The sequence below is a fragment of the Pristiophorus japonicus genome, chromosome 19 (genome assembly GCF_044704955.1).
Source record: "Pristiophorus japonicus isolate sPriJap1 chromosome 19, sPriJap1.hap1, whole genome shotgun sequence".
NCBI lineage: Eukaryota > Metazoa > Chordata > Chondrichthyes > Pristiophoridae > Pristiophorus > Pristiophorus japonicus.
The window spans coordinates 72,615,207-72,641,269 of NC_091995.1; the positions used below are offsets into that span (position 1 = coordinate 72,615,207).

Below are 26,063 nucleotides of genomic sequence, written 5' to 3' on the forward strand. Positions count from 1 at the left end.
GGTAGCAATCCTTTTGGGGGAGCAGGCTTCAGCGTCTTTGGTTACCCTGGCAACTTCAGCTTTTCGCGCATGCCCAGAGAGTTTTTAGCGCCGACTTGAAGCTTCCCCCCCCCCAAGACTAACTTCGGAGAACGCTGCGCCAAATTCAAATATTTCTTTGGCGAAAGTCCCGATTTTCTTTTCCTGGCACAAACGTACACAAAAAAAATTGTCCGTTAACATGTGCGGGCACCAAAAATCCAGCAACTGGAAAATAAGGACCCCAAGTCTCTGGAGTGGGACATGAACCTACAACCTTCTGTCTCAGAGGCAGGAGCCACATAAGGGAACCACATTTTTTTTGCTGCTTGCCTTATAACACGCACTCAACCCCGACCATGAACCACAGGTCACCTTCGACCCTAAGGGATCATGGCACTGGGCGTACAAACCGGCTGGTCCCAATATCTTGTTTTACCTCCATCAATGTCAGGGCCCCTGAATAGTCTCTGCTGGTCAGATATTCCTCCAGCTTGGGAATCTTTTTCCCCTTTTTCTTCTTTTTATCCATTTGCAGCGTCTCCCCACTGACGGCAGGTTTTGCACGTGACAGCATCTGGATAGACAGGGAAAACACAGACACTCAATCCGGAGGGTTTTTACATTGAACGTGTACACAAACCTCCCACTTGCAGTCATCCCTGACCAACTGACTAACTGAAATCCCAGTCTCCAAGATACATGAAAGCAGAAACTCCTCCACAATAAAATGTTCCTCCCCCCCGCCCCCACCCCACACTTTATTCCTCCTCTCTGCTTGTTGAAGTACAGTTTCATGGAATTCATTTCCACAGGTACTCAGCAACTGGGCTACCCTGGGTACATCACCAAGTTCCAAGTGGCCAGTCTTCATTGCAAACCTGGACAATGAGTTCCTGTGGGTTATTCAACTATAAAGGGCATCACAGCCAAGCCAAGCCCAACATCTGCATTCTCCAGCAGGGGTCAAATTAGGAGTGGAACCACGGCTTAATTTTGCTTCCCCAATGATTGCTTAACGATGACAGAAAGTCTAGGATTTTTATTTGTCTCTCAGATCCAACCCCAACATTATCATTAAACCTGCTAACAAGGGTGTCACTGTTGTTGTTTGGCGAACCGACCTCTATCTTGCGGAAGCTGAACGGCCACTCTCTGACACCTCCTCCTACCTCCCCCTGGACCATGACCCCCACTACCGCTCCGCTTCTTCTCGAGCCGAGGCCCAATCAATTCCGAGCCACCATCACCCTCCTCCGCCTAGCTGAACTTGTCCTCACATTGAACAACTTCTTCTTTGACTCCACTTGCTGCTTCCAAATTAAACGTGTTGCCATGGGAACCCGCATGAATCCTAGCTATACCTGCCTTTTGTGGGATGTGTGGAACATTCTTTGTTCCAGTCCTAATAGGGGCCCCCCCTCACCTCTTTTTCCGGTACATTGATGACTGTATCGGTGACGTTTCCTGCTCTCGCCCTGAACTACAAAATTTCATTCGCTTTTCATCTCATTTCCACCCTTCCCTCATCTTCACATGATCCATCTCCGACACTTCCCTTCCTCAATTTCTCTGTCTCCATTTCTGGGGATAGGCTATTGACAAACATTCACTATAATCCCACTGACTCCCACAGCTACCTGGACTACACTCCCTCTCACCCCGCATCTTGTAAGAACTCCATTTCATTCTCCCAGTTTCTCAGACTCCGTTGTATCAGTTCTGACAATGCCATCTTCCATACTAGTGCCTCCGATATGTCTTCCTTTTTCCTCAACTGAGGATTCCCCTCTACCATGGTTGACATGGCCCTCGACAGTGTCCACTCTATTTCCCGCACTTCTGCTCTCACCCCTTCCCCTCCCTCCAAGAACTGCGCAGGGGTCCCCTTGTCCTCACATTTCACCCCATCAGCCTCCACGTTCAACGGATCATCCTCCGCCATCTCAGTGTGATCCTACCAATAAATACATTTTCCCCTCCTCTTTCAGCATTCCGAAGGGACTGCTCCCTCTGCGATACCCTGGTCCACTCCTCAATCACCCCCAGCACCCCCTTCCCTTTCCCACAGCATCTTCCCGTGCAAGCGCAGGAGATGCAACCCCTGCCCTTTTACCTCCTCCCCACTGACCAGGGCCCCAAACACTCCAACCAGGTGAAACAACAATTTATTTGTATTTCTTTCAATTTAGTATGCTGCAAGTTCAGAGGGAGGTAGGCAGGAGTGAGTGAGGGGAGCAGAGAAATTGAGACAGCCGATGTCATGCCTGCAGTTCGCAATGAAAAGATCTAGTGTGTAAGAGGCCAAAGGGAGGGGTCCAGGTAGGTGAGAATTCTGCAAACAGGAGAAAGAGTCAGCTGTACAGGGGGAAGACTCCTGGCCGAAGAAGTGGGCACGGAGGCGGAAAAAGAGCTCGGCGTAATGGGAAGCTCAAAATTCATTGAGGTGGGGTCACAAGGGGATGAAGCTCAGGCCTTTGCTGAGGACTGATCGTTCGGGGTCAGAGAGGGGAAGGTCAGAGGGGACGGTGAAAACGCGGCAGGGGGTGAGATTGGAAGATTGGAATGGGAGCAGAGGAAAGTGAAGGGGAAGAAGGTCCAAGAGTTGTTGAAACTTACGATCCTTGACACCTGAAAGGAAGGGAAAAAGTTTATTGTTAAAAGGGACGAGGCGAAGGATGAAATGGAACTGCGGACCAGGACAGCTTCGAGATAGAGTGAGTCAGTGCTGCTGAAGAGAGGTCGAGAGCGCGCATGGCGTTGAGCGTGGGTCTCAGGATGCGGCGAGGGCAGCGGTTTGAGAAATGCTGAATATCTCAGAGATACCGGTAATCCTGGGTGGATCCAAAAGTTAAAGGGTGGAATTTCAGTTGGATTAAGTTGGAGTGGGAGATAGTTGCTGAGTAGAGATGTGGCTGTTGTTTTATATATATAAACTTGTATTTACTCTGTACAGCCACCAGACGGCTCATCCCCTGGAGTTCCAAGGGATTCCATAATCCCTTGGGAGCACAGATATTTAAGGAGGCCTCACAGGTTGGAGAGGCACTCTGGAGACCTGCAATAAAAGACTATGGTCACACTTTACTTTGAGCTCACATTGTTCAGTCTGACACTTTCATACACAACAACTGTGAAAGTGAGCTCTGGTGGATACTCTCTCCCTCACTCCCACTCTGCCTCCCCAGCCCACTCACCGGCCTCCCTGCTCCCCTTCAGCCTCCCACTCCCTGGGCCACCCCTCACTCTCTGTCCCAGGCCCCTCATTCTAAGGATAGTGTTAAATCCAAGGAAGAGGCATATAAATTGGCCATAAAAAGCAGCAAACCTGAGGACTGGGAGAATTTTATAATTCAGCAGAGGAGGACAAAGGGTTTAATTTGGAGGGAGAAAATAGAGTATGAGTGGAAGCTTGCTGGGAACATAAAAACTGACTGCGAAAACCTTCTATAGATATGTGAAGAGAAAAAGATTAGTGAAGACAAATGTAGGTCTCTTGCAGTCAGATTCAGGAGAATTTATAATGGGGAACAAAGAAATGGCGGACCAGTTGAACAAATACGTTGGTTCTGTCTTCACGAAGGAAGACACAAATAACCTTCCGGAAATACTAGGGGACCGAGGGTCCAGTGAGAAGGAGGAACTGAAGGAAATACTTATTAGGCGGGAAATTGTGTTAGGGAAATTGACGGGATTGAAGGCCAATAAATCCCCGGGGCCTGATAGTCTGCATCCCAGAGTACTTAAAGAAGTGGCCCTAGAAATAGTGGATGTATTGGTTATCATTTTCCAACAGTCTATCGACTCTGGATCAGTTCCTATGGACTGGAGGGTAGCTAAGGTAACACCACTTTTTAAGAAAGGAGGGAGAGAGAAAACGGGTAATTATAGACCAGTTAGCCTGACATCAGTAGTGGGGAAAATGTTGGAATCAATTATTAAAGATGAAATAGCAGCGCATTAGGAAAGCAGTGACAGGATCGGTCCAAGTCAGCATGGATTTATGAAAGGGAAATCACGCTTGACAAATCTTCTAGACTTTTTGGAGGATGTAACTAGCAGAGTGGACAAGGGAGAACCAGTGGATGTGGTTTATTTGGACTTTTAAAAAGCTTTTGACAAGTTCCCACAAAAGAGATTGGTGTGCAAAATTAAGGCACATGGTATTGGGGTTAATGTACTGACATGGATAGAGAACAGGTTGGCAGACAGGAAGCCGAGAGTCCGGATAAATGGGTCCTTTTCAGAATGGCAGGCAGTGACTAGTGGAGTGCCGCAGGGCTCAGTGCTGGGACCCCAGTTATTTGCAATATACATTAATGATGTGGATGAAGGAATTGAGTGTAATAGCTCCAAGTTTGCAGACGACACTAAGCTGGATAACGGTGTGAGCTGTGAGGAGAATGCTAAAATGCTGCAGGGTGACTTGGACAGGTTAGGTGGGCAAATGCATGGCAGATGCAGTATAATGTGTATAAATGTGAGGTTATCCACTTTGGTGGCAAAAACACGAAGGCAGAATATTATCTGAATGGCGGCAGATTAGGAAAAGGGGAGGTGCAACGAGACCTGGGTGTCATGGTTCATCAGTCATTGAAAGTTGGCATGCAGGTACAGCAGGAGGTGAAGGAGGCAAATGGTATGTTGGCCTTCACAGCTAGGCGATTTGAGTACAGGAGCAGGGAGGTCTTACTGCAGTTGTATAGGGCCTTAGTGAGGCCTCACCCGGAATATTGTGTGCAGTTTTGGTCTCCTCTTCTGAGGAAAGACGTTCTTGCTATTGAGGGAGTGCAGCGAAGGTTCACCAGACTGATTCCCGGGATGGCAGGACTGACATATGAGGAGAGACTGGATCGACTGGGCCTGGAGTTTAGAACGATGAGACGGGATCTCATAGAAACTTATAAAATTCTGACGGGACTGGATAGGTTAGATGCAGGAAAAATGTTCCCGATGTTGGGGAAGTCCAGAACCAGGGGACACAGTCTCAGGACACGGAGAAACTTCTTCACTCAGAGAGTTGTTAACCTGTGGAATTCCCTACCGCAGAGAGTTGTTGAGGCCAGTTCATTGGATATATTCAAGAGGGAGTTAGCTATGGCCCTTACCGCTAAAGGGATCAAGGTGTATGGAGAGAAAGCAGGAAAGGGGTACTGAAGGAATGATCAGCCATGATCTTATTGAATGGTGGTGCAGGCTCGAAGAGCCGAATGGCCTACTCCACCTATTTTCTATGTTTCTATGTTTCTGCCCCAGACCCCTCACTCTCTGCCCCGGGCCCCTCATTTTTTACCCGGGTTTTGCTGCTCGCTCCGGTCCATTAGCCAAAAATCAATCCCTATCAACTGCTGACGGCCCCGGCCTGCTCCTGTAACCGGACTGAGGCGCGGGTCCACGGGCTCAGCTAGGCCCCACTCACCATTTTCTCGGCTCTCGCTCCCGGGCCTCCAGCTGCAGAAAATCCAACCGCCCGCTCCCGTCCTCATAGCAACCAAGCCCCGCCTCCCCTCCCGTCCTCATAGCAACCTAGCCCCGTCTCCCCTCCCCTCCTCAGAGCAACAAGGCCCCGCCTCCCGTTCCGTCGTCCTAGTAACCAAGCCCCGCCTCCCCTCACGTCCTCATAGCAATCAAGCCCCGCCTCCCCTCCCGTCCCGTCGTCATAGTAACCAAGCCCCGTCTCCCCTCCCGTCCTCGTAGCAACCAAGCCCCGCCTCCCTCCAGTCGTCATAGCAACGAGCACCCCACCTTTTTACGCGTCATAGTAGTGAAGCCCCGCCTCCTCTCCCAGTGCCATAGCAACGGAGGCCCGGCTCTCGCGCCTCCTGCCGCCCGGCCCGGGACCACCTCAGCATCGGACTGGTCAGTCTGCGGGCCGCTTCCGCTGCCGTCGCGTTCACTTCGGGTCCCGACCCGCTCGATTCACTCTGTTGCCCGGCCGCGCCCCTCATTCGGGCTTGTGGTGTATCCCCCCCCCACGCCCCGCCCGCCTTTGCCCCACTGTCGGCCGCCGTGTCTTCTGACACTCCCGACAGTCCGCCGCCTTTCTGCCTCCTGAATATCCGCCCACCCACCGAGATTACACGGACCTCAGCAAAGTTTGCGAGATATTACAGGGAGCAGGGAGGGTAGATGGTGCTGCCGTTGGCTGGAGACCGCTTTCCGACGGCTGTCTCCGCTGGTCGGCCAGCTGCACTCGTCGGGTGAGCGGTGCGGGGAAGAGAAAGGCAAGCGGCATCGAACACTACCATATTCGTGCGGGCCGAGCCGAAGCGGAGCGGGCTGGAAGTCCGTGAACCGCATGGAGTCAGTCTAAAAATTAGAGCCAGGCCTTTCAGGAGTGGAATTAGGAAACACTTCCTACGCACAAGGTGGGAGAAGTTTGGAACTCGCTTCCATAAAGGGCAGTTGATGTTGGGAGTCGATTTTAAATCAGAGATTGATAGATTTTTGTGAACCAAAGATATTCAGGGATGTAGGGCAAAGGCGGATAGATGGAGCTAGGTCACAGATCAGCCACAATCTCATTGAATGATGCAACAGGCTCGAGGGGCTGAATGGTCTCCTGTTCCTATGTTCGCACACAAATAAATAGAATTACAAAGATTGTACAGCCTAGAAATCGGCCATTCGGCCAATAGGTCTAGGCCGCCCCTTCCTGTCCCAATACTAGTGCCAGTGTCCCATGAAATGGAACCCCTCCTTCCCACACCAATCTTTCAGCCACGCATTCACCTTCCTGATCTACCCATCCCTATGCCAATTAGCACGTAGCTCGGGTAATAATTCCAAGATTACCACACATGGGGTCCTGCTTTTTTTATTTAGTTCCTAGCTGCTGATACTCCCTCAGCAAGATCACCTCCCTTTTCTTCCCTAGGACGTTGGTCCTGACATAGACCACGACATTGGATCTACCCCCCTCTCTTTCCAGGTTCCTCTCTAGTTGCTCCGAGTTAGCCTTTACCCTGGAACCAGATAGGCAACATTCCCTCCAGGGCTCTTGGTCGCAACTGCTGCGGACACGATTCCCCTAATTATAGGATCCTCTATGACTACAACCTTTCTATTTCTATTTTGCTCCACCCTGCCGCCTTGGACTGCCTCCTGCTCCATGGTTAGCATTCTGAAGAACTTGTATTTATCTAGCTATTTTCACAACGTCCCAAAGCACTCTACAGGCAACAAAGTACTTCTGGAAAAGTACTGTTATAATATAGGGTAAAATTGACAAGATAATCTCTTGGTAATGTTAGTTGAGATAAATATTGGCCAGGTCACCAGGAGAACTCCCCTTCTCCTCTTCGAATAGCGCTGTGGGATTTGAGAGTGTATAATGTCTCGTCCTGAAAACAACACCACCGACAATGTAGCACTCCCTCAATACTGCACTGAAGTGTCGGCCGTGGGCTTAAGTTTCTGGAGTGGGTCTTGCACCCAGAACCTTCTAGTGCTGCCATTGAGCCAAGGCTGACACATATGTAGACATGTATGTTTACACACAAGCACATTTACAGACATGCTGAATTACACATGCATGTTTATGCTGACATGCATGTTTTACACACAAGCATGTCTGCATGTACATACATTTACGCACATGCATTTGATTGCTTGTTTGTTTGCATGCATGCATGTATACATGTTTATACACACTCATAGTGCTGCATCCTATGCCAAAAGGCCAGCATAGGGAACTGATAAGAAAAGGTCCATTGATTTTCTGTGGTCTAAAGTGTAAATTGTGTTGCATTCTTTAGATAAGGGTGGCCAGCTTACTTATTTAAATGGAAAAATGCTTAAGCACCAAGCTACTCTTTCTACTTTTTAAATTATGTTTGCAAATTATAATATCACATGGTACCCAATGGAGCACATTGCTCATCGTACAGGACTCTGTTTGATGCATGGTTGAAGGTGGCCTGTGGATGGAGCAGGAAGCTTGTGCTTGTATTGGCTTCTTTCTGTTCAAGTTTATGGAGGATGGGTGGCCACCTCGGAGAACATTAGAGTCTGGAGGCGACAAGAACATGGACAAGGTTTTTAGCAGCACATGGGCCGAGGGAGAGGTGAAAGTGGGTGATGTTACGGAGGTGGGAGTAAGCAGTCTTGGTGATGGAACGGATATAGGGGTGAGAAGCTCGGCTTGGGGGTCAAGCAAGAAGCTGAGCAATATTCCTGCATAGCCGCACAGCGCTCCAGGAATCCCGCGCAGCCGGCTTTTCAATGTAAAAACCGCGCATGCGTAGTATTTTGAATCTCCCATGTGGCCCCAAACAAAATTGCAGGGGACATTGATGCTGAGGTTGAAAAAAGGTCTGGTTCAGCCTGCGAAAGTGCTGAGGAGAGGGAATCAGTGTGGTACAAAATGATGCATCATTCTCATTGGATGCCTGTGACACTTAAAGTGCCTGAATCAGGTAAGTAACAGAGAAAGATTTCCTCACAGGATAACCGGCCATAGAAGTTTCCAACACACAAGGAGGCCATTCAGCCCATCGTGTCTGTGCAAGCCTTTTGCTAGAGCATTTGAAAACCTATCTCACAGCTCTTTCCCCGTACCTTCCTCTGCTTTAAATATTTATCCAATTCCTTAAAAGAGTGACTGGCCTCTGCTTCAGCTGCTCCTTGTGGCAAAGTACTTCCTGCTCCAACAACCTGCTGCACAACAAAATTGTGCCTTCTGCTTACTTTTAGCAATAACCCCTCCCCTCCGAGGCTTCCCGTGAGCCTGGGACCTCCCTGCCCCAACGATGCAGTCTGTGACATCTCTTGCTGCTGGTGCTCTGGGACCTCCCGCTGAGGATGCAGCCCCTCAAATGCTGTAACTCCACCTCCACCAGGGTGTTGATTGACACCACTGTCAGCCAATGAGTTGGAAGCAGGGCGGGACATACAGCAGGATTCACAGCAAGCAGTCTATTTACACAGCAAGCAGAGTCTAGTTAAACAGCGCACTGTAGCAAACAGTCTACAGAATCTATTTTTTTTAAAAAAGTCTCTCTGGACTACAGCAAACAGAGCTCATGACCGAAACTACAGCAACATATCCTGATTAAAAACAGGGTGATTTCTGCTGCACAATGCAGTGAGTGGAGGATCGTTACATAACACAAATTCTGTGTCTAAAATCGATCCTAGTCACTTACTACAGTGTGGTCTCCAGGCGTGATTGACGGGGGGGATTACCCAATCATCTCCATTCTGGCCAAGATATTAAGGGCAACTGATAAGGTAGATAGAGAGAAATTATTTCCACTGGTTGGGGTGTCTCCGACTAGGGGACATAGGCTAAAAATTAGAGCCAGGCCTTTCAGTAGTGAAATTAAGAAACCCTTCTACACACATGATGGGTCGAATGGCCGCCTTCTGTGCTATAAATTTCTTAATTCTATGACACAGGATGGTAGAAGTTTGGAACTCTCTTCTGCAAACTACAACTGATGCTAGATCAATTAATTTTAAATCGGAGATTGCTAGATTTTTGTTAACCAAAGGTATTAAGGGATATGGGACAAAGGCAGGGCTCAATGGCCTCCTCCTGTTCCTATGTTCCTATGGCCAGGAATAGTGGCGTTACTATATGCAGCCGTAACTCCACTGGATTTTCCTTCCAGCCAGAGGCTGGTACCAATAGAGGGGGAAAATAGCACTGTGGGATGGAGGCCATGCTTACAGGACATCTTCAGGTGCTGGTTAGGTGACAGACTCCTTTACCTGTGATAGAGACAGCGACTGATTTCAATCCTCCTTATGATCAACAAAGGTACTGATTAGATGGAGTAGGCGCAGATCCTGGCTCTGACAGGAATGGGGTAAAAACATAGAAACATAGAAAATAGGTGCAGGAGTAGACTGTTCGGCCCTTCAAGCCTGCACCACCATTCAATATGATCATGCAACTTCAGTATCCCATTCCTGCTTTCTCTCCATACCCCCTGATCCCTTTAGCCGTAAGGGCCACATCTAATTCCCTTTTGAATATATCTAATGAACTGGCCTCAACAACTTTCTGTGGTAGAGAATTCCACAGGTTCACAATTCTCTGAGTGAAGAAGTTTCTCTTCATCTCGGTTCTAAATGGCTTACCCTTTATCCTTAGACTGTGACCCCTGGTTCTGGACTTACTCAACATCAGGAACATTCTTCCTGCATCTAACCTGTCCAATCCTGTCAGAATTTTATATGTTTCTATGAGATCTCCTCTCATTCTTCTAAATTCCAGTGAATATAAGCCTAGTCGATTCAGTCTTGCTTCATATGTCAATCCTGCCATCCCGGGAATCAGTCTGGTGAACCTTCGCTGCACTCCTCAATAGCAAGAATGTCCTTCCTCAGATTAGGAGACCAAAACTGCACACAATACTCAAGGTGTGGTTTCACCAAGGCCCTGTGCAGCTGCAGTAAGACCTCCCTGCTCCTATACTCAAATCCTCTCGCTATGAAGGCCAACATGCCATTTGCTTTCTTTACTGTCTGCTGTACCTGCACGGCTACCTTCAATGACTGATGTACCATGACACCCAGGTCTCGTTGCACCTCCCCTTTTAATAATCTGTCACCATTCAGATAATAATCTGCCTTCCTGTTTGTGCCACCAAAGTTGGAGTTAGCAGGATGCAAGAAATCCTTGGCATGATCAATGGGGGATCAGCAGACATGGATTCTCAAGAGGAAGTGATGTCACAAACTATCACCCAGGGGTTGATCTTTTATTCTCTAGGAATAAAGAACTGGCATTTATATAGCATCTTTCAGTATCCCAAACTGCTTCACAGCCAATGAATTACCTTTGAAGTGTAGTCACTGTTATAGGCAGCCAATCCCAGCAAGCTCCCACAGGTATCATCATCATAGGCAGTCCCTCGAAACAAGGAAGACTTGCTTCCTCGCCAAAAAAGGATGAGTTCACAGATGTTTCAATGAAGGACCTAATATTCCAGATCCTGACTACATACTGAAGGGTGGAAGATGCCTGTGTGTGGATTTTTTTAACGCTGAGTGGCCGTTGCACACCAGCCACCACACGGGCTTGACAGAGTTAGGTCTTGGTCCAGTGGCAAGGGTTATCCAAGACAACTAGAGACTGCTCTGTTGCATGGACCTAGTGCGCACACATATCGCAGTGTGGGCTGGCCCGTGCTGCCCCTGGGCCCGAACTCACGCCGCTCCTGCTGTATCTGCCCACGCTGCAATCACCGACCCGGACCTTGATGATATCACTCTTTGCTTCCGTCACCCTCCTGCACCAGCTCGCGCTGCTCCCTGAAGTAGTATGCCTCCATGCTGCTCCCGAGGCCACTCACCGCTCCTTTTATGGCAACACAAACAGCAATATGATAATGACCAGATAATCTGTTTTAGTGATGTTAATTGGGGGATAAATATTGGCCAGGACACTGGTAGAACTCCCCTGCTCTTCTTAGAAATAGTTCCAATGGGATCTTGTACTTCCACCTGAGAGGGCAGACATTGCCTCGGTTTGATGCCTCATCCAAAAAACCACACCTCCAACAGTGCAGCGCTCCCTCAGCACTGCACTGGGAGTGGCAGCCTAGGTTATTCCCTCAAGTTTTTGGAGTGGGGCTCGAACCCACAACCTTCTGACCAACAGGCAGGCGTCTTACCCCATTGAGCCACGGCTTTCCACTTCCTCACTGACATCTCCATCAAGTGGCTTGGGTTGTGCTGAAATGGTGAGTCCAGTCGGCATGAGGACAAACACAGACCCAAAGAGCAGCAGGGACGAACGGCAAGGAAAGAAAGCGGAGGCTACTGTGTATCCGACATGATTCAAAGGAATGGGTCAGCAGGAAAACGAGCAAGCAAACTCGGAGTGTCCAGTTATTAATCTTCCAGTCATGTTCCCAAAGTTGGAGGCCAAGACCATAGACTATTGAAGCATCAGAGCTAACAAACAACAGGCATGGAAAAAGTACCAGGCCCCAGGGAGGGACAGGGTACAATGTTATTTATTTAGCCACTTTTCACCAGTTGGCCTCTGGACTATTGCCTCCGATTGATTCGTTCCACCTGTTCTCCGAGGACCTGCTGATGCCGGTTTGGAAAAATCAATGAAATAAAGTAATTTCTGCATGTCAATACAACCAGGAAACATATGTTTGGTGGACTTTGGTGGCACTGGATAGATACGGGTGGAAGCATTTTCTGTTAGTGATTGCAGCCCCAGATCGATAGGTCGTGTATTTATATATGGTACAGCTGCCCGTTGATAACAAAGGTGCAATGTTTGTCTACGTGACGCATTCCACTTGAAGCACAGAATTCCAAACAATGACTCCGAGGGGGACGAGTGCTGCTGAGAGGTTGTTTCCCCCGGCTGAAGGGTCTGGAACTAGGGGGCAGAGTCTCAGAATAAAGGGGTCAGCCATTAAAGACTGAGATGAGGGGGGATTTCTTCACTCAGAGGGTGGTGAATCTTTGGAATTCTCTACCCCAAAGTGGATAGTGGATGCATTGGTTGTAATTTACCAAAATTCCCTGGATTCTGGGGGAGGTCCCAGCAGATTGGAAAACTGCAAATGTAACACCCTTATTTAAAAAAGGAGGCAGACAAAAAGCAAGAAACTATAGACCAGTTAGCCTAACATCTGTGGTTGGGAAGATGTTGGAGTCCATTATTAAAGAAGCAGTAGCAGGACATTTGGAAAAGAAAAATTCAGTCAGGCAGAGTCAGCATAGATTTATGAAGCGGAAGTTATGTTTGACAAATTTGCTAGGATGTAACGGACAGGGTGGATAAAGTGGATGTGGTATATTTGGACTTCCAGAAGGTATTTGACAAGGTGCCACATAAAAGGTTACTGCACAAGATAAAAATTCACGGGGTTGGGGGTAATACAATAGCATGGATAGAGGATTGGCTAACAAACAGAAAACAGAGAGTAGGGATAAATGGTTCATTCTCGTGTTGGCAACCAGTAACTAGTGGGGTGCCGCAGGGATCAATGCTGGGACCCCAACTATTTATAATCTATATTAACATCTTCGCGGAAGGGACCGAGTGTAACGTAGCCAAGTTTGTTGACGATACAAAGATGGGAGGAAAAGCAATGTGTGAGGAGAACACAAAAAATCTGCAAAAGGACATAGACAGGCTAAGTGAGTGGGCAAAAATTTGGCAGATGGAGTATAATGTTGGAAAGTGTGAGGTCATGCAGTTTGGCAGGAAAAAAATCAAAGAGCAAGTTACTATTTAAATGGAGAAAGATTGCAAAGTGCTGCAGTACGGCAGGATCTGGGGGTACATGTGCATGAAACACAAAAAGGTTAATATGCAGGTACAGCAAGTGATCAGGAAGGCCAATGGAATCTTGGCCTTTATTGCAAAGGGGATGAAGTATAAAAGCAGGGAAGTCTTGCTACAGTTGTACAGGGTATTGATGAGGCCACACCTGGAGCATTGCGTGCAGTTTTGGTTTCCATATTTACGAAAGGATATACTTGCTTTGGAGGCAGTTCATTCCGGGGATGAGGGGGTTGACTTATGAGGAAAGGTTGAGTAGGTTGGGCCTCTACTCATTGGAATTCAGAAGAATGACAGGTGATCTTAGCGAAACGTTTAACATTATGAGGGGGCTTGACAAGGTGGATGCAGAGAGGGTGTTCCCACTGATGGGGGAGACTAGAACTAGAGAGCATAGTCTTAGAATAAGGGGCTGCCCATTTAAAACTGAGATGAGGAGAAATTTCTTCTCTCAGAGGGTTGTAAATCTGTGGAATTCGCTGCCTCAGAGAGCTGTGGAAGCTGGGTCATTGAATAAATTTAAGACAGAAATAGACAGTTTCTTAAACGATAAGAGGTTATGGGGAGCGGGCAGGAAAGTGGACCTGAGTCCATGATTGGATCAGCCATGATCATATTAAATGGCGGAGCAGGCTCGAGGGGCCGTATGGCCTACTCCTGCTCCTATTTCTTATGTTGTTATGTTCTTAAAGGGCTGTGAATGCTGAATCGTTGAGTATGTTCAAGGCTAAGATAGATAGACATTTGGACACTAGGAATCAAGGGATATGGAGATCGAGCGGGAAAGTGGAGTTGAGGTCGAAGACCACCAGATAAATTCATACAGTATTTTCCAAGATAATTTTAAGATGGAACAATGAGACATCATTGGGATTATCCCACAGGACGCACTGATAGCGGAGAGCCTCGTTCAATTAGCACACCTGTCCCATGATTTTAAGATCATTAAAATTTCAGATTTGCATTAGTAGCTGCCAAGGCTTCTTGCCAACAGGGCAGACCAGGAAAATTGGTTCCGTCTGTCTGATCCCACAGACGGCGTGTCTGATCCCACAGACGGCGTGCCTGATCCCACAGACGGCGTGCCTGATCCACAGACGGCGTGTCTGATCCACAGACGGCGTGTCTGATCCACAGACGGCGTGACTGATCCGACGGCGTGACTGATCCCACAGACGGCGTGCCTGATCCCACAGACGGCGTGCCTGATCCCACAGACGGCGTGCCTGATCCCACAGACGGCGTGCCTGATCCCACAGACGGCGTGCCTGATCCCACAGACGGCGTGCCTGATCCCACAGACGGCGTGCCTGATCCCACAGACGGCGTGCCTGATCCCACAGACGGCGTGCCTGATCCCACAGACGGCGTGCCTGATCTCACAGACGGAGTGCCTGATCCACAGACGGAGTGCCTGATCCACAGACGGAGTGCCTGATCCACAGACGGAGTGCCTGATCCACAGACGGCGTGTCTGATCCCACGGACGGCGTGTCTGATCTCACGGACGGCGTGTCTGATCCACAGACGGCGTGCCTGATCCCACGGACGGCGTGCCTGATCCCACGGACGGCGTGCCTGATCCCACGGACGGCGTGCCTGATCCCACGGACGGAGTGCCTGATCTCACGGACGGCGTGTCTGATCCCACGGACGGCGTGCCTGATCCCACGGACGGAGTGTCTGATCTCAGACGGCGTGCCTGATCTCACAGACGGCGTACTTGAGATCCCACAGACATAGAAACATCGAAAATAGGTGCAGGAGTAGGCCATTCGGCCCTTCGAGCCCGCACCACCATTCAATAAGATCATGGCTGATCATTCACCTCAGTACCCCTTTCCTGCTTTCTCTCCATACTCCTAGATCCCTTTAGCCATGAGGGCCATATCTAACTCCCTGTTGAATATATCTAACGAACTGATCCCACAGACACCGTGTCTGATCCCACAGACTTTGTGTCTGAGGACCCACCATGCTCTCACACCCATTGGTCCTCTGGAGATGTGCCGTGTATAGACAGTGCGTTTAGATGGGTGCTTTATGCATAATTTGAGTTGACTGAGGTTGAGCCACACGCTCGGTGCTGCTGTTTAATGGCTTATCTTTATGTCTTACACCTTCTGTGCACTGGGCTTATCCCCTTATATGTGTCATTATTTACAATGGTATTAACTGCAGAAGTGAAGTGTTGCTGTACTCATTATGATGCGTTAATTTATCCAGCAACATGCTTGCCATCTGCCCCTCAATGCTTTGTAACGATCAACAAGGCAACTTTCATTGACAATAAATATCCTTCGCTTTCGTTCCCAGCCTCTGATAAAGGTTTATGCCGAGGTCAGGCCCCGTCAGTACTGGCAGCCCTTTGTACCTCACCCACTGACCATTCTCGGGCTGTGAGTGTAGCTGGCAAGGCTGCATTTATTGCCCTTCCCTTGTTACCCTGAGAGGGTGATGGTGGGCCTTCTAACAATTGTTTGTACAACTGAGTGCCTTACCTGACCACTTAAGGCATTGAGTCAATCGTACAGTGTGGCACTGGAGTCACATGTAGGCCAGACAGGGTAGAAGTGGGAGATTCCCTTCCCTGAAGGACAGTGAACCAGTTAAGTATCTGAAAATCCAACAGCTTTCTTGCTCATTTATTTAGTGGGAAACCACAAATCATCAAATTAATTGATTTCATCAGAAGAACATAAGAAATAGGAGCAGGAGTAGGCCATTTGACCCCTCGAGCCTGCTCCGCCATTCAGTAAGATCATGGCTGATCTGATCTTGGCCTCAACTCCACTTCCCTGCCCACTCCCCATAAACCTTGACTCCCTTATCATTCAAAAATCTGTCTATCTCCACCTTAAATATATTCAATGACCCAGCCTCCACAGCTCTCTGGGGTAGAGAATTCCAAAGATTCACGACCCTCTGAGAGAAGAAATTCCTCCTCATTTCCGTTTTAAATGGGCGATCCCTTATTCTAAGACTATGCCCCCTAGTTCTAGATTCCCCCATGAGGGGAAACATCCTCTCTGCATCTACCCTGTCAAGCCCCCTCAGAGTCTTATATGTTTCAACAGGATCGCCTCTCATTCTTCGAAACTCCAATGAGTACAAGCCCAACCTGCTCAACCTTTCTTCATAAGACAACCCCTTCATCTCAGGAATCAACCTTGTGAACCTTCTCTGAACTGTCTCCAAAGCAAGTATATCCCTCCTTAAATAAGGAGACCAAAACTGTACACAGTACTCCAGGTGTGGTCTCATCAATACCCTGTACATTTGTAGCAGGACTTTTCTACTTTTATACTGCATCCCTCTTGCAATAAAGGCCAATATTCCATTTTCCTTCCTGATTACTTGCTGTACCTGCATGATAACTTTTTGTGTTTTCTGTACAAGGACCCCCAGATCCCTCTTTACCTCAGCATTTTGTAATCTCTCTCCATTTGAATAATAATTTGAGTTCAGTTTCACAGTTGTACCACAATGGGATTTGAACGGACAATCTCTGGGTTCCTAGTCCAGTCCACTGTGAGACTGGACAGTGAATGCAGGCAGACTCATTAACCATAGAAAGCAAAAAGAAAGACGTGCATATATATAGCGCCTTTCACAACCTCCGGATGTCCCAAAGCACTTTACAGCTAATTCAGCACTTTTGAAGTGTAGTCACTGTTGTAATGAAGGGAACGCGGCAGCCAATTTGCACACAGCAAGCTCCCGCACACAGCAAGCTCCCACACACAGCAATGAGATAACTGACTAGATAATCATCAACTGTTGGATGGGAGATACTGGGATCTTTTAAGTTCAGCCGAAAGGGCAGGCAGGGCCTCGGTTTAATGTCTCATCCGAAAGATGCCACCTCTGACAGTGCAGCATGCTCTCAGTACTGCACTAGAGTGTCAGCTTGAATTATGTGCTGAAGTATCTGGAGTGGGGCTGAAACCCATGACCACCTGACTCAGAGGAGAGAGTGCTACCCACTGATCCACAGCTAACATCACAACCAAACCTGATTCTGTCCTCAGCTGACATTCAAAGCAGGAGTCACACTGGGTAGCAGTCAGAAGCAGTAACGGAAGCTGATATTTCCCTTCCCTAGCCCAGGGACGTTGAGGCTAACTGTACAGACCCTACTGCTGCCCTGGTTGAGATCGGTCAACTAAGCACGGACGAGGAATTGATCTTGGAATGCTCTGTTCCGTGTGGTTCAGCTACACCCTACCTTCACCAATGGAGCCGTAATGATGCAGTGATGCAAGGGTAGATTTTCCTGAAACTTGCCCTCAGGAATGCCCATATCCCTGGATGCAAGGATCAGAAAAAAGGAGTGGATGGCAGTTTTTACGGGCTCTGAAGCTTTTAAGTTGCACCAGGGTCAACCTGTAAGCGTTGGCCCATCGCAGACATGCTAATGAGGCAGGAGAGGGCGCTCCCATCCTTCAGCTTCATTTTATTGGGACAACAGTAATTGGGCACCTCAGTCCAGGTCTGTCCACTAAAACATGGTGCTGTGGCCTGCCCCAAGACACTGCCCACCAGAGAATCAACAGGGGTCCTTCAGACAGAACAAAAACAGGATGGCTTCAGGTAAATGGGGCCTTCTGGCTAGTGATCTTCATCAGCAACTAAAAGGCCCTGATCTCAGACCCGATCTCCACCACCTTCAACATTCACTCCCTCCACCACAAGCGCACCGTGGCTGCAGTGCGTATCATCTACAAGATGCACTGCAGCAGTAACTCGCCGAGGCTTCTTCGGCAGCACCCCCCGAACCCACGATCTGTACCACCTAGAAGGACAAGGGCAGCAAGCGACACCAGCCTGACTTGGAAACATATCACATCGTCCTTCGTCGTCGCTGGGTCAAAATTCTGGAACTCCCTCCATAACAGAATTATGGGACAGTATTCACCACACGGACTGTAGCGGTTCAAGAACATAAAAAATAGGAGCAGGAGTAGGCCCCTCGAGCCTGCTCCGCCATTCAATAAAATCATGGCTGATCTGATCTTGGCCTTAACTCCACTTCCCTGCCCTCTCCCCATAACCCTGACTTCCTTATCCTTCAAAAATCTGTCTATGTAGACCGTACATTTATTCAATGACCCAGCCTCCACAGCTCTCTGGGGTAGAGAATTCCAAAGATTCACGACTCTGAGAGAAGAATTTCTTCCTTATTTCCGTTTTAAAAGGACGACCCCTTATTCTGAGACTATGCCCCATAGTTCTAGCATCCCCCACGAGAGGTAAGATCCTCTCTGCATCCAACCTGTCAAGCTCCCTCAGAATCTTATACGTCACCTCTCAGTCTTCTAAGCTCCAATGATAATAAGCCCAACCTGCTCAACCTTTCTTCATATGACAACCCCTTCATTTCAGGAATCAACTTCGTGAACCTTCTCTGAACTGCCTCCAATGCAAGTGTTTCCCTTCTATATAAGGAGACCAAACTGTACGCAGTACTCCAGGTGTGGTCTCATCAACGCCCTGTACAGTTGTAACAGGACGTCCCTACTTTTATACTCTTTTATACTCTTTTATACTTTTACACCACACCACCTCGAGCTGGGCAACTCGGGCTGGGCAATAAATGCTGGCAGTGACGCCCACATCCCAGGAAGGAATTTAAAAAATCTCAGTCATTACCATACATGTCAACGGAGGAAACTAATGGAAGCTGACCAAGAGTTTCAAAAACATTAACACAGCCCCCAAAAAGCTGACGACTCAAAAATGGCCCTGACCTTTGAAAACAAGTTATTATATGGACTTTAGTTTTAATCTCTCTATTTGTGCATAGAATTCTATCCTTTTGATGCACCACTTTATAGCGATGTGTTTATTTTGTACTCTATTCAACCCGTGCCTGATAATTCCCCATTAGCCCTGTTAGCTAACTTTAGTACCCTGTTATTGTGGCTTCATCCCTTTTATCTCACTGAATTTTGATTTTTTTTCTGTCCCAGTTTGGCACCCTTTGACTCTTCATTGTTCTTTTTCTAATTTTACATTGAACTTACCTAGATTGTGGTCGCTATTTCTCAATTATTCTCCAATGCTCCCGTTAGTTATTTGTTCTACTTAATTTCCCAGAACGAAATCAAATAATGCCGATTTCTTTGTTGGACTTGAAATTGTTCTTTGAAACAGTCCTGGATACATTCTGAAAACTATTTACCACCTTGACCTTGTTATATATGTGGACTTGTATTTACTCTGTACAGCCACCAGAGGGCTCATCCTCTGGAGTCCCAAGGGATCCCATCATCCTCTGGAGTCCCAAGGGATCCCATAATCCCTTGGGAGCACTGGTATTTAAGGAGGCTTCACAGGCTGGAGAGGCACTCTGGAGACCTGCAATAAAAGACTAAGATGCACTTTGAGTTCATAGTGTTCAGTCTGACTCTTTCTCCATACACAACAATTGGCGACGCGATACAGATAGCAAAGATGAACAGTGGGCATCCTGGAGAAATTTTCGGACGGAGATGATTGGGAAACTTTTGTGGAGCGATTCGACCAATACTTTGTGGCCAACGAGCTAGATGGGGAAGAGAGCGCTGCGAAACGAAGGGCGATCCTCCTCAACGTCTGTGGGGCACCAGCGTATGGCCTCATGAAGAACCTGCTCACTCCAGCGAAACCCATGGAGAAATCGTAAGACGATTTGTGCACACTGGTCCGAGAGCATTTGAACCGGAAGGAAAGCATTCTGATGGCGAGGTACCGGTTCGACACTTACAAAAGGTCTGAAGGCCAGGAAGTGGCGAGTTATAGCGCCGAGCTAAGGCGCCTTGCAGGATTTGAAGGGCATTTGGAGCACATGCTCCGAGACTTTTTCGTACTTGGCATTGGCCACGAAACCATACTTCGCAAACTTTTGACTGTAGAGACCCCAACCTTGAGTAAGGCCATAGCGATAGCACAGGTGTTCATTGCCACCAGTGACAATACGAAGCAAATTTTTCAGCACACTAGTGCTGCTACAAGTACTGTGAACAAAGTGATGTTGTTTTCGAATTGTAACATACAGGGCAGGTCACACATACCTGCAGCTGCACATCCGCAGATGACTCAGAGTCCACCATCAAGGGTGATGAATGCAAGGCCATTAACACCTTGTTGGTGCTGCGGGGGTGATCATCGTTTCCATTCATGCCGATTCAAAGGGTACGTTTGCAAGGGCTGTGGAACAATGGGACACCTCCAATGAGTGTGCAGGCAAGCTGCTAAGCCTGTTAAACCTGCAAACCACCATGTTGCAGAGGAGGACAGATCCACAGAGGATTACGACGAACCAGAGCCACAGATAGAGGAGCCAGAGGTAAATGGGGTGCACACATTCACCACGAATTGTCCTCCGATAATGCTGAATATTGAACTAAATGGACTCCCGTATCAGTGGAGCTGGACATGGACGCGAGCCAGTCCATCATGGGCAAAAAGACTAGCGAAAGGTTGTGGTGCAACAAGGCCTCAAGGCCAGTCTTAACTTCAGTTCGCAAGAAACTAAGAACTTACACTAAAGAACTGATTCCTGTAATCGGCAGTGCTACCATAAAGGTCTCCTACGATGGAGCGGTGCACAAGCTACCACTCTGGGTGGTACCGGACGATGGTCCCACGCTGCTCGGCAGGAGCTGGCTGGGAAAGATATGCTGGAACTGAGACAACGTCCGAGCGCTATCGGCCACTGACGACGCTTCGTGTGCCCAGGTCTTAAACAAATTTCCTTCGCTGTTCGAACCAGACATCGGGAAATTCCAAGGAGCAAAAATGCAGATCCACCTAATTCTGGGGGCGCGACCCATCCATCACAAGGCGAGAGCAGTACCGTACATGATGAGAGAAAGGGTAGCGATCGAGCTAGACCGGCTGCAAAGAGAGGGCATCATTTCACCGATCAAGTTCAGCGAGTGGGTCAGTCCTATTGTCCCAGTCCTCAAGGGAGACAGCATTGTCAGAATCTGTGGCGATTACAAAGTAACTATCAATCGTTTGTCCCTGCAGGACCAATACCCACTACCAAAGGCCGACGACCTCTTTGCAACACTGGGGAGGAAAGACGTTCACGAAGCTGGATCTGACTTCAGCATACATGACGCAGGAACTGGAGGAATCATCAAAGGCTCTCAGCTGCATCAACACGCACAAGGGCTTTTTTGTTTATAACAGATGCCCGTTTGGAATCTGATCAGCGGCGGCGATGATATTCCAGAGAAACATGGAAAGTTTACTGAAGTCGGTCCTGCACACTGTGGTCTTCCAGGATGACATCTTGGTCACAGGTCGGAATACAGTCGAGCACCTGCAAAACCTGGAGGAGGTTCTTAGTCGACTCAACCGTGTGGCGCTCAGGTTAAAATGCTCGAAGTGCATTTTCCTGGCGCCTGAAGTGGAGTTCTTAGGAAGGAGGATTGCGGCAGACGGCATCAGGCCCACCAACATGAAGACAGAGGCAATCGAGGACACAACGAGGCCACAGAACGTGACGGAGCTACGGTTGTTTCTGGGACTCTTGAACTACTTTGGTAACTTCTTACTGGGTCTCAGTACACTGCTAGAACCACTGCATGTCTTACTACGAAAAGGGGGCGAATGGGTTTGGGGCAAAAGCCAAGAAAAAGCGAGAAAATTGTTATGCTCAAACAAATTGCTTGTGTTGTATGATCCATGTAAGCGTTTGGTACTAGCATGTGATGCGTCGTCATATGGCGTCGGGTGTGTATTGCAACATGCTAATGATTTCGGGAAACTGCAACTGGTTGCTTATGCATCCAGGAGTCTGTCTAAGGCTGAGAGAGCCTACAGCATGATTGAAAAAGAAGCATTAGCGTGTGTCTATGAGGTAAAGAAAATGCATCAATATCTGTTTGGGCTAAAATTCGAATTGGAAACTGACCATAAGCCACTTATATCCCTGTTTCTGAGAGTAAAGGGATAAATACCAACGCATCGGCCCGCATCCAGAGATGGGCGCTCACATTGTCCGCATACAACTATGCCATCCGCCACAGGCCAGTCACAGAAAACTGCGCCGATGCTCTCAGTAGGCTGCCATTGCCCACCACGGGGGTGGAAATGGCTCAGCCAGCAGATCTAGCCATGGTTATGGAAGCATTTGAGAGTGAGCAATCACCCGTCACTGCCCGGCAGATCAAAACCTGGACAAGCTAGGGCCCCTTATTATCTCTAGTCAAAAGCTGTGTGCTTCATGGGAGCTGGTCCAGTGTCCCAGTGGAAATGCAGGAAAAGATAAAGCCGCTCCAGCGGCGCAAAGATGAAATGTCTATACAGGCAGCCCTGTGGGGCAATCGAATAGTGGTCCCCAAGAAGGGCAGAGACATCTTCATCAATGACCTCCACAGTACTCACCCAGGCATCATAATGATGAAAGCGATAGCCAGATCCCACATGTGGTGGCCTGGTATCGATGCGGACTTAGAATCTTGCGTTCACAGATGTAATACATGCTCGCAATTACCCAGGGAGGCGCCGCTAAGTTTATGGTCTTGGCCCTCCAAACCGTGGTCTAGGGTACACATCGACTATGCAGGCCTGTTCTGTAAAATGTTCCTTGTGGTTGTAGACGCGTACTCCAAGTGGATTGAATGTGAGATAATGTCGGCTAGCGCGTCTGCTGCCAATACTGAAAGCCTGCGGGCCATGTTTACCACACACAGCTTACCCAATGTCCTGGTGAGTGACAACGGGCCATGTTTTACCAGTGTTGAGTTCAAAGAATTCATGACCCGTAACGGGATCAAACATGTCACATCTGCCCCGTTTAAACCAGCGTCCAATGGTCAGGCAGAGAGAGCTGTGCAAACCATCAAGCAAGGCTTGAAGAGGGTAACTGAAGACTCACTGCAGACTCGCCTATCCCAAGTCCTGCTTAGCTACCGCATGAGACCCCACTCACTCACTGGGATCCCACCTGCTGAACTGCTCATGAAAAGAGCAATTAAGACAAGGCTCTCATTAGTTCACCCTGATCTACATGAACAGGTAGAGAGCAGGCGGCTTCAACAAAGTGCAAACCATGATAGCGCAAATGTGTCACGCGAGATTGAAATCAATGATCCTGTATTTGTATTAAATTATGGACAAGGTCCCAAGTGGCTCCCCGGCACTGTCGTGGCCAAACAGGGAAGCAGGGTGTTTCGGGTCAAACTTTCAAATGGACTCAATCACCGGAAACACTTGGACCAAATCAAACTCAGATTCACGGACTATCCTGAGCAACCCACCTTGGACCCTATCTTTTTTGATCCCCCAACACACACACCAGTGGCAACCGGCCCCACGGCTTACCACAAAGCAGAACCCATCATCCACAGTAGCCCTGCAGGGCCAACACACCAAGCAGCCCAGCAAGGGTCCAACAAATGATTCAACAGCACCAGCGGGGGCGGGTGGGGAGTGTTATATTTGTGGACTTGTATTTACTCTGTACAGCCACCAGAGGGCTCATCCCCTGGAGTCCCAAAGGATCCCATAATCCCTTGGGAGCACTGGTATTTAAGGAGGCTTCACAGGCTGGAGAGGCACACTGGAGACCTGCAATAAAAGACTGAAGTCACACGTTACTTTGAGTTCACTGTGTTCAGTCTGACTCTTTCTCCATACATAACAGATCTCATGCGGTATCTTCATTCCATCATCACAGGCAGTCCCTCAAAACGGGGATGACTTGCTTCCACGCCGAAAAGAGATGAGTTCACAGGTGTTTCAATGAAGGACCTAATATTCCGGATCCCGAACTACATCCTGAAGTGTGGAAGATGCCTGTGCGTGGATTTTTTTAACGTGTGGTGGCCGTTGCACACCAGCCACCACACGGGCTTGACAGAGCTAGGTCTTGGTCCAGTGGCAAGGATTGCTGCACGGACCTAGTGCGCACACATAATCGCAGTGTGAGCTGGTCCATGCTGCCCCTGGGCCCCGAACTCTTGCCTCTCCTGGGCCTGATCTCATCCCTCTACGAACTCTTGCCGCTCCTTCACCCCGACCTTGCCACTCCTGCAGCAGCACGCGCTGCTCCCTGAAATCGCACTGAGGGCGTGGTCCCGGCCTGCAAGACCATCAGCAGGCCGGGGCCATTAGAGGGGGAGGCGTGCGACTTAATTCCAGTCTATCATGGGATAGCTACAATCACACAATACTAGTGCCCCGTCGTCTTTGCATAATCTTTCGGATGAAACCGAGGCCCAGTCTGCCCTCTCGGGCGGATGCAAAAGATCCCATGGCACTACTTCGAAGAAGAGCAGGGAAATTCTCCCCGGTGTCCTGGACAATATTTACCCCTGAATCAAAATAACAAAAACAGATTATCTGGTCGTTATCACATTGCTGTTGCCGGGAGCTTGCTGTGTGCAAATTGGCTGCCGCATTTCCTACATTACAACAGTGACTACACTCCAAAAAGTACTTAATTGGCTGCAAAGCGCTTTGGGAAGTCCGGTGGTCGTGAAAGGCGCTATAGAAATGCAAGTCTTTCTGTAATAGCCCAGAAATTGCTGGTAAAATAATGGGGGATTAATGGTGCCCACCATTATTACTGAGCAAAAATCTAGCAATTTGTGGCAAAGGATAGATGTGCCGTGAGGTTTGATTACCCATCAATTGGCTGGATGATTTATGCTGCTCCGGCAATGATTTATGTCGCTCCGCCGTGAGCCTCGACAAAACCCAAAAAGCTGCAATATTTCCATTGAAATCAATTGCATGCCGTGACATTGCTGGATTTGTGCCGCGATTGCAATTAATCTCATCGCTGCCATTTAGGGCTGGTAATTCATGTTGTAAGGACCCTGATAATGGCATGATTTATGGTCCTGATATGACACTCAACCTTGGAGGCCTGGTAAGGGAGCAGATGAAGCTGTGGAGCCTCACTCCCACAGGTAGTGAATTGTTCCGAAAGGATTATCAAACTTAAAAAAAAAAAAATCTGTCTTGGCCATATTTTTGTGCCAGTCTTGCCATCCCAACATCATCATCATAGGCAGTCCCTCGGGATCGAGGAAGACTTGCTTCTACTCCTGAAGTGAGTTCTTTGGTGGCTGAACAGTCCAATACGAGAGTCAAAAGCCATCCGCACTCCTGTTTGTGTCGAAAGACAACCATTTTCAGGATACAAAACTGTTTTGACACTCAGAAATATGTATGAGATGGATTTTGTTCAGCAAATCATTTTGGGAAACAGTATGTGATTAAGAATGGTTGTACATTTGCTCACCTACTCTGCCATTCACTCATTATAAACCTCTCAAGGACCAATACAATTCCCAAATGCAATGGGATTACAATGTCCTCTTCTGCCTGTTATAGAATCTTAGTTAATTTCAGTTTGATTCTTCTCCTTTCTGTTTCTTTTTACTCTCTCTCAATCTGCTCTTTCTTTCCCTCTTTTTATTTTTCTTCCTGTACCTAATTTGATTCTAATTCACCCTGTTTCCTTCTCTGTCATTGGCTCTGTTTCTTCCTCTATCCTTAAATTTAATTGGTTAAGGAGATGGATCATTGGGCGTGATGTTCATGCGATCCCAGATGTGACATTGACATCGCTGCCCCACTATCAGTTCACATTTCCAGCAATTGAGGGCTGAGGGGAAAATAACAATTCACGGCACTCTATTCCAGCAATTTCTGGGTCATATCTCTCAAAACTGGCTGTATATCTTCTCATCTCTTTCTTTTCCTCTGTTTGGTGGTCTCTAATGCACCAAGAATTGTACCATTTTGCTTCCATTTCTTAACTCTCCATGTGGAT

The 26,063-nt window shown here is 48.2% G+C and overlaps 2 protein-coding genes across 2 annotated transcripts in view; one reads left to right on the plus strand and one right to left on the minus strand.

Annotated features, from left to right (window-relative positions):
• ift56 (intraflagellar transport 56) overlaps window positions 1-5,526 on the minus strand; it is an 87,211-nt gene extending 81,685 nt beyond the window's left edge. Inside the window, exons 1-2 of the mRNA XM_070861592.1 lie at window positions 5,438-5,526; window positions 458-595 (exon numbers count right to left, since the gene is read on the minus strand). Coding sequence (XP_070717693.1) covers window positions 458-595; window positions 5,438-5,440 — 141 coding nt within the window. The 5' untranslated portion in view covers window positions 5,441-5,526. The remainder of the gene's footprint in view (window positions 1-457; window positions 596-5,437) is intronic.
• Window positions 5,527-5,786: 260 nt separating this feature from the next.
• Window positions 5,787-26,063, plus strand: part of LOC139230264 (guanylyl cyclase C-like) — a gene marked incomplete at its 5' end in the record, with an annotated part of 252,495 nt that continues 232,218 nt past the window's right edge. The window contains one exon of the mRNA XM_070862094.1: window positions 5,787-5,877. Within this exon, the coding sequence (XP_070718195.1) occupies window positions 5,787-5,877 (91 nt within the window). The remainder of the gene's footprint in view (window positions 5,878-26,063) is intronic.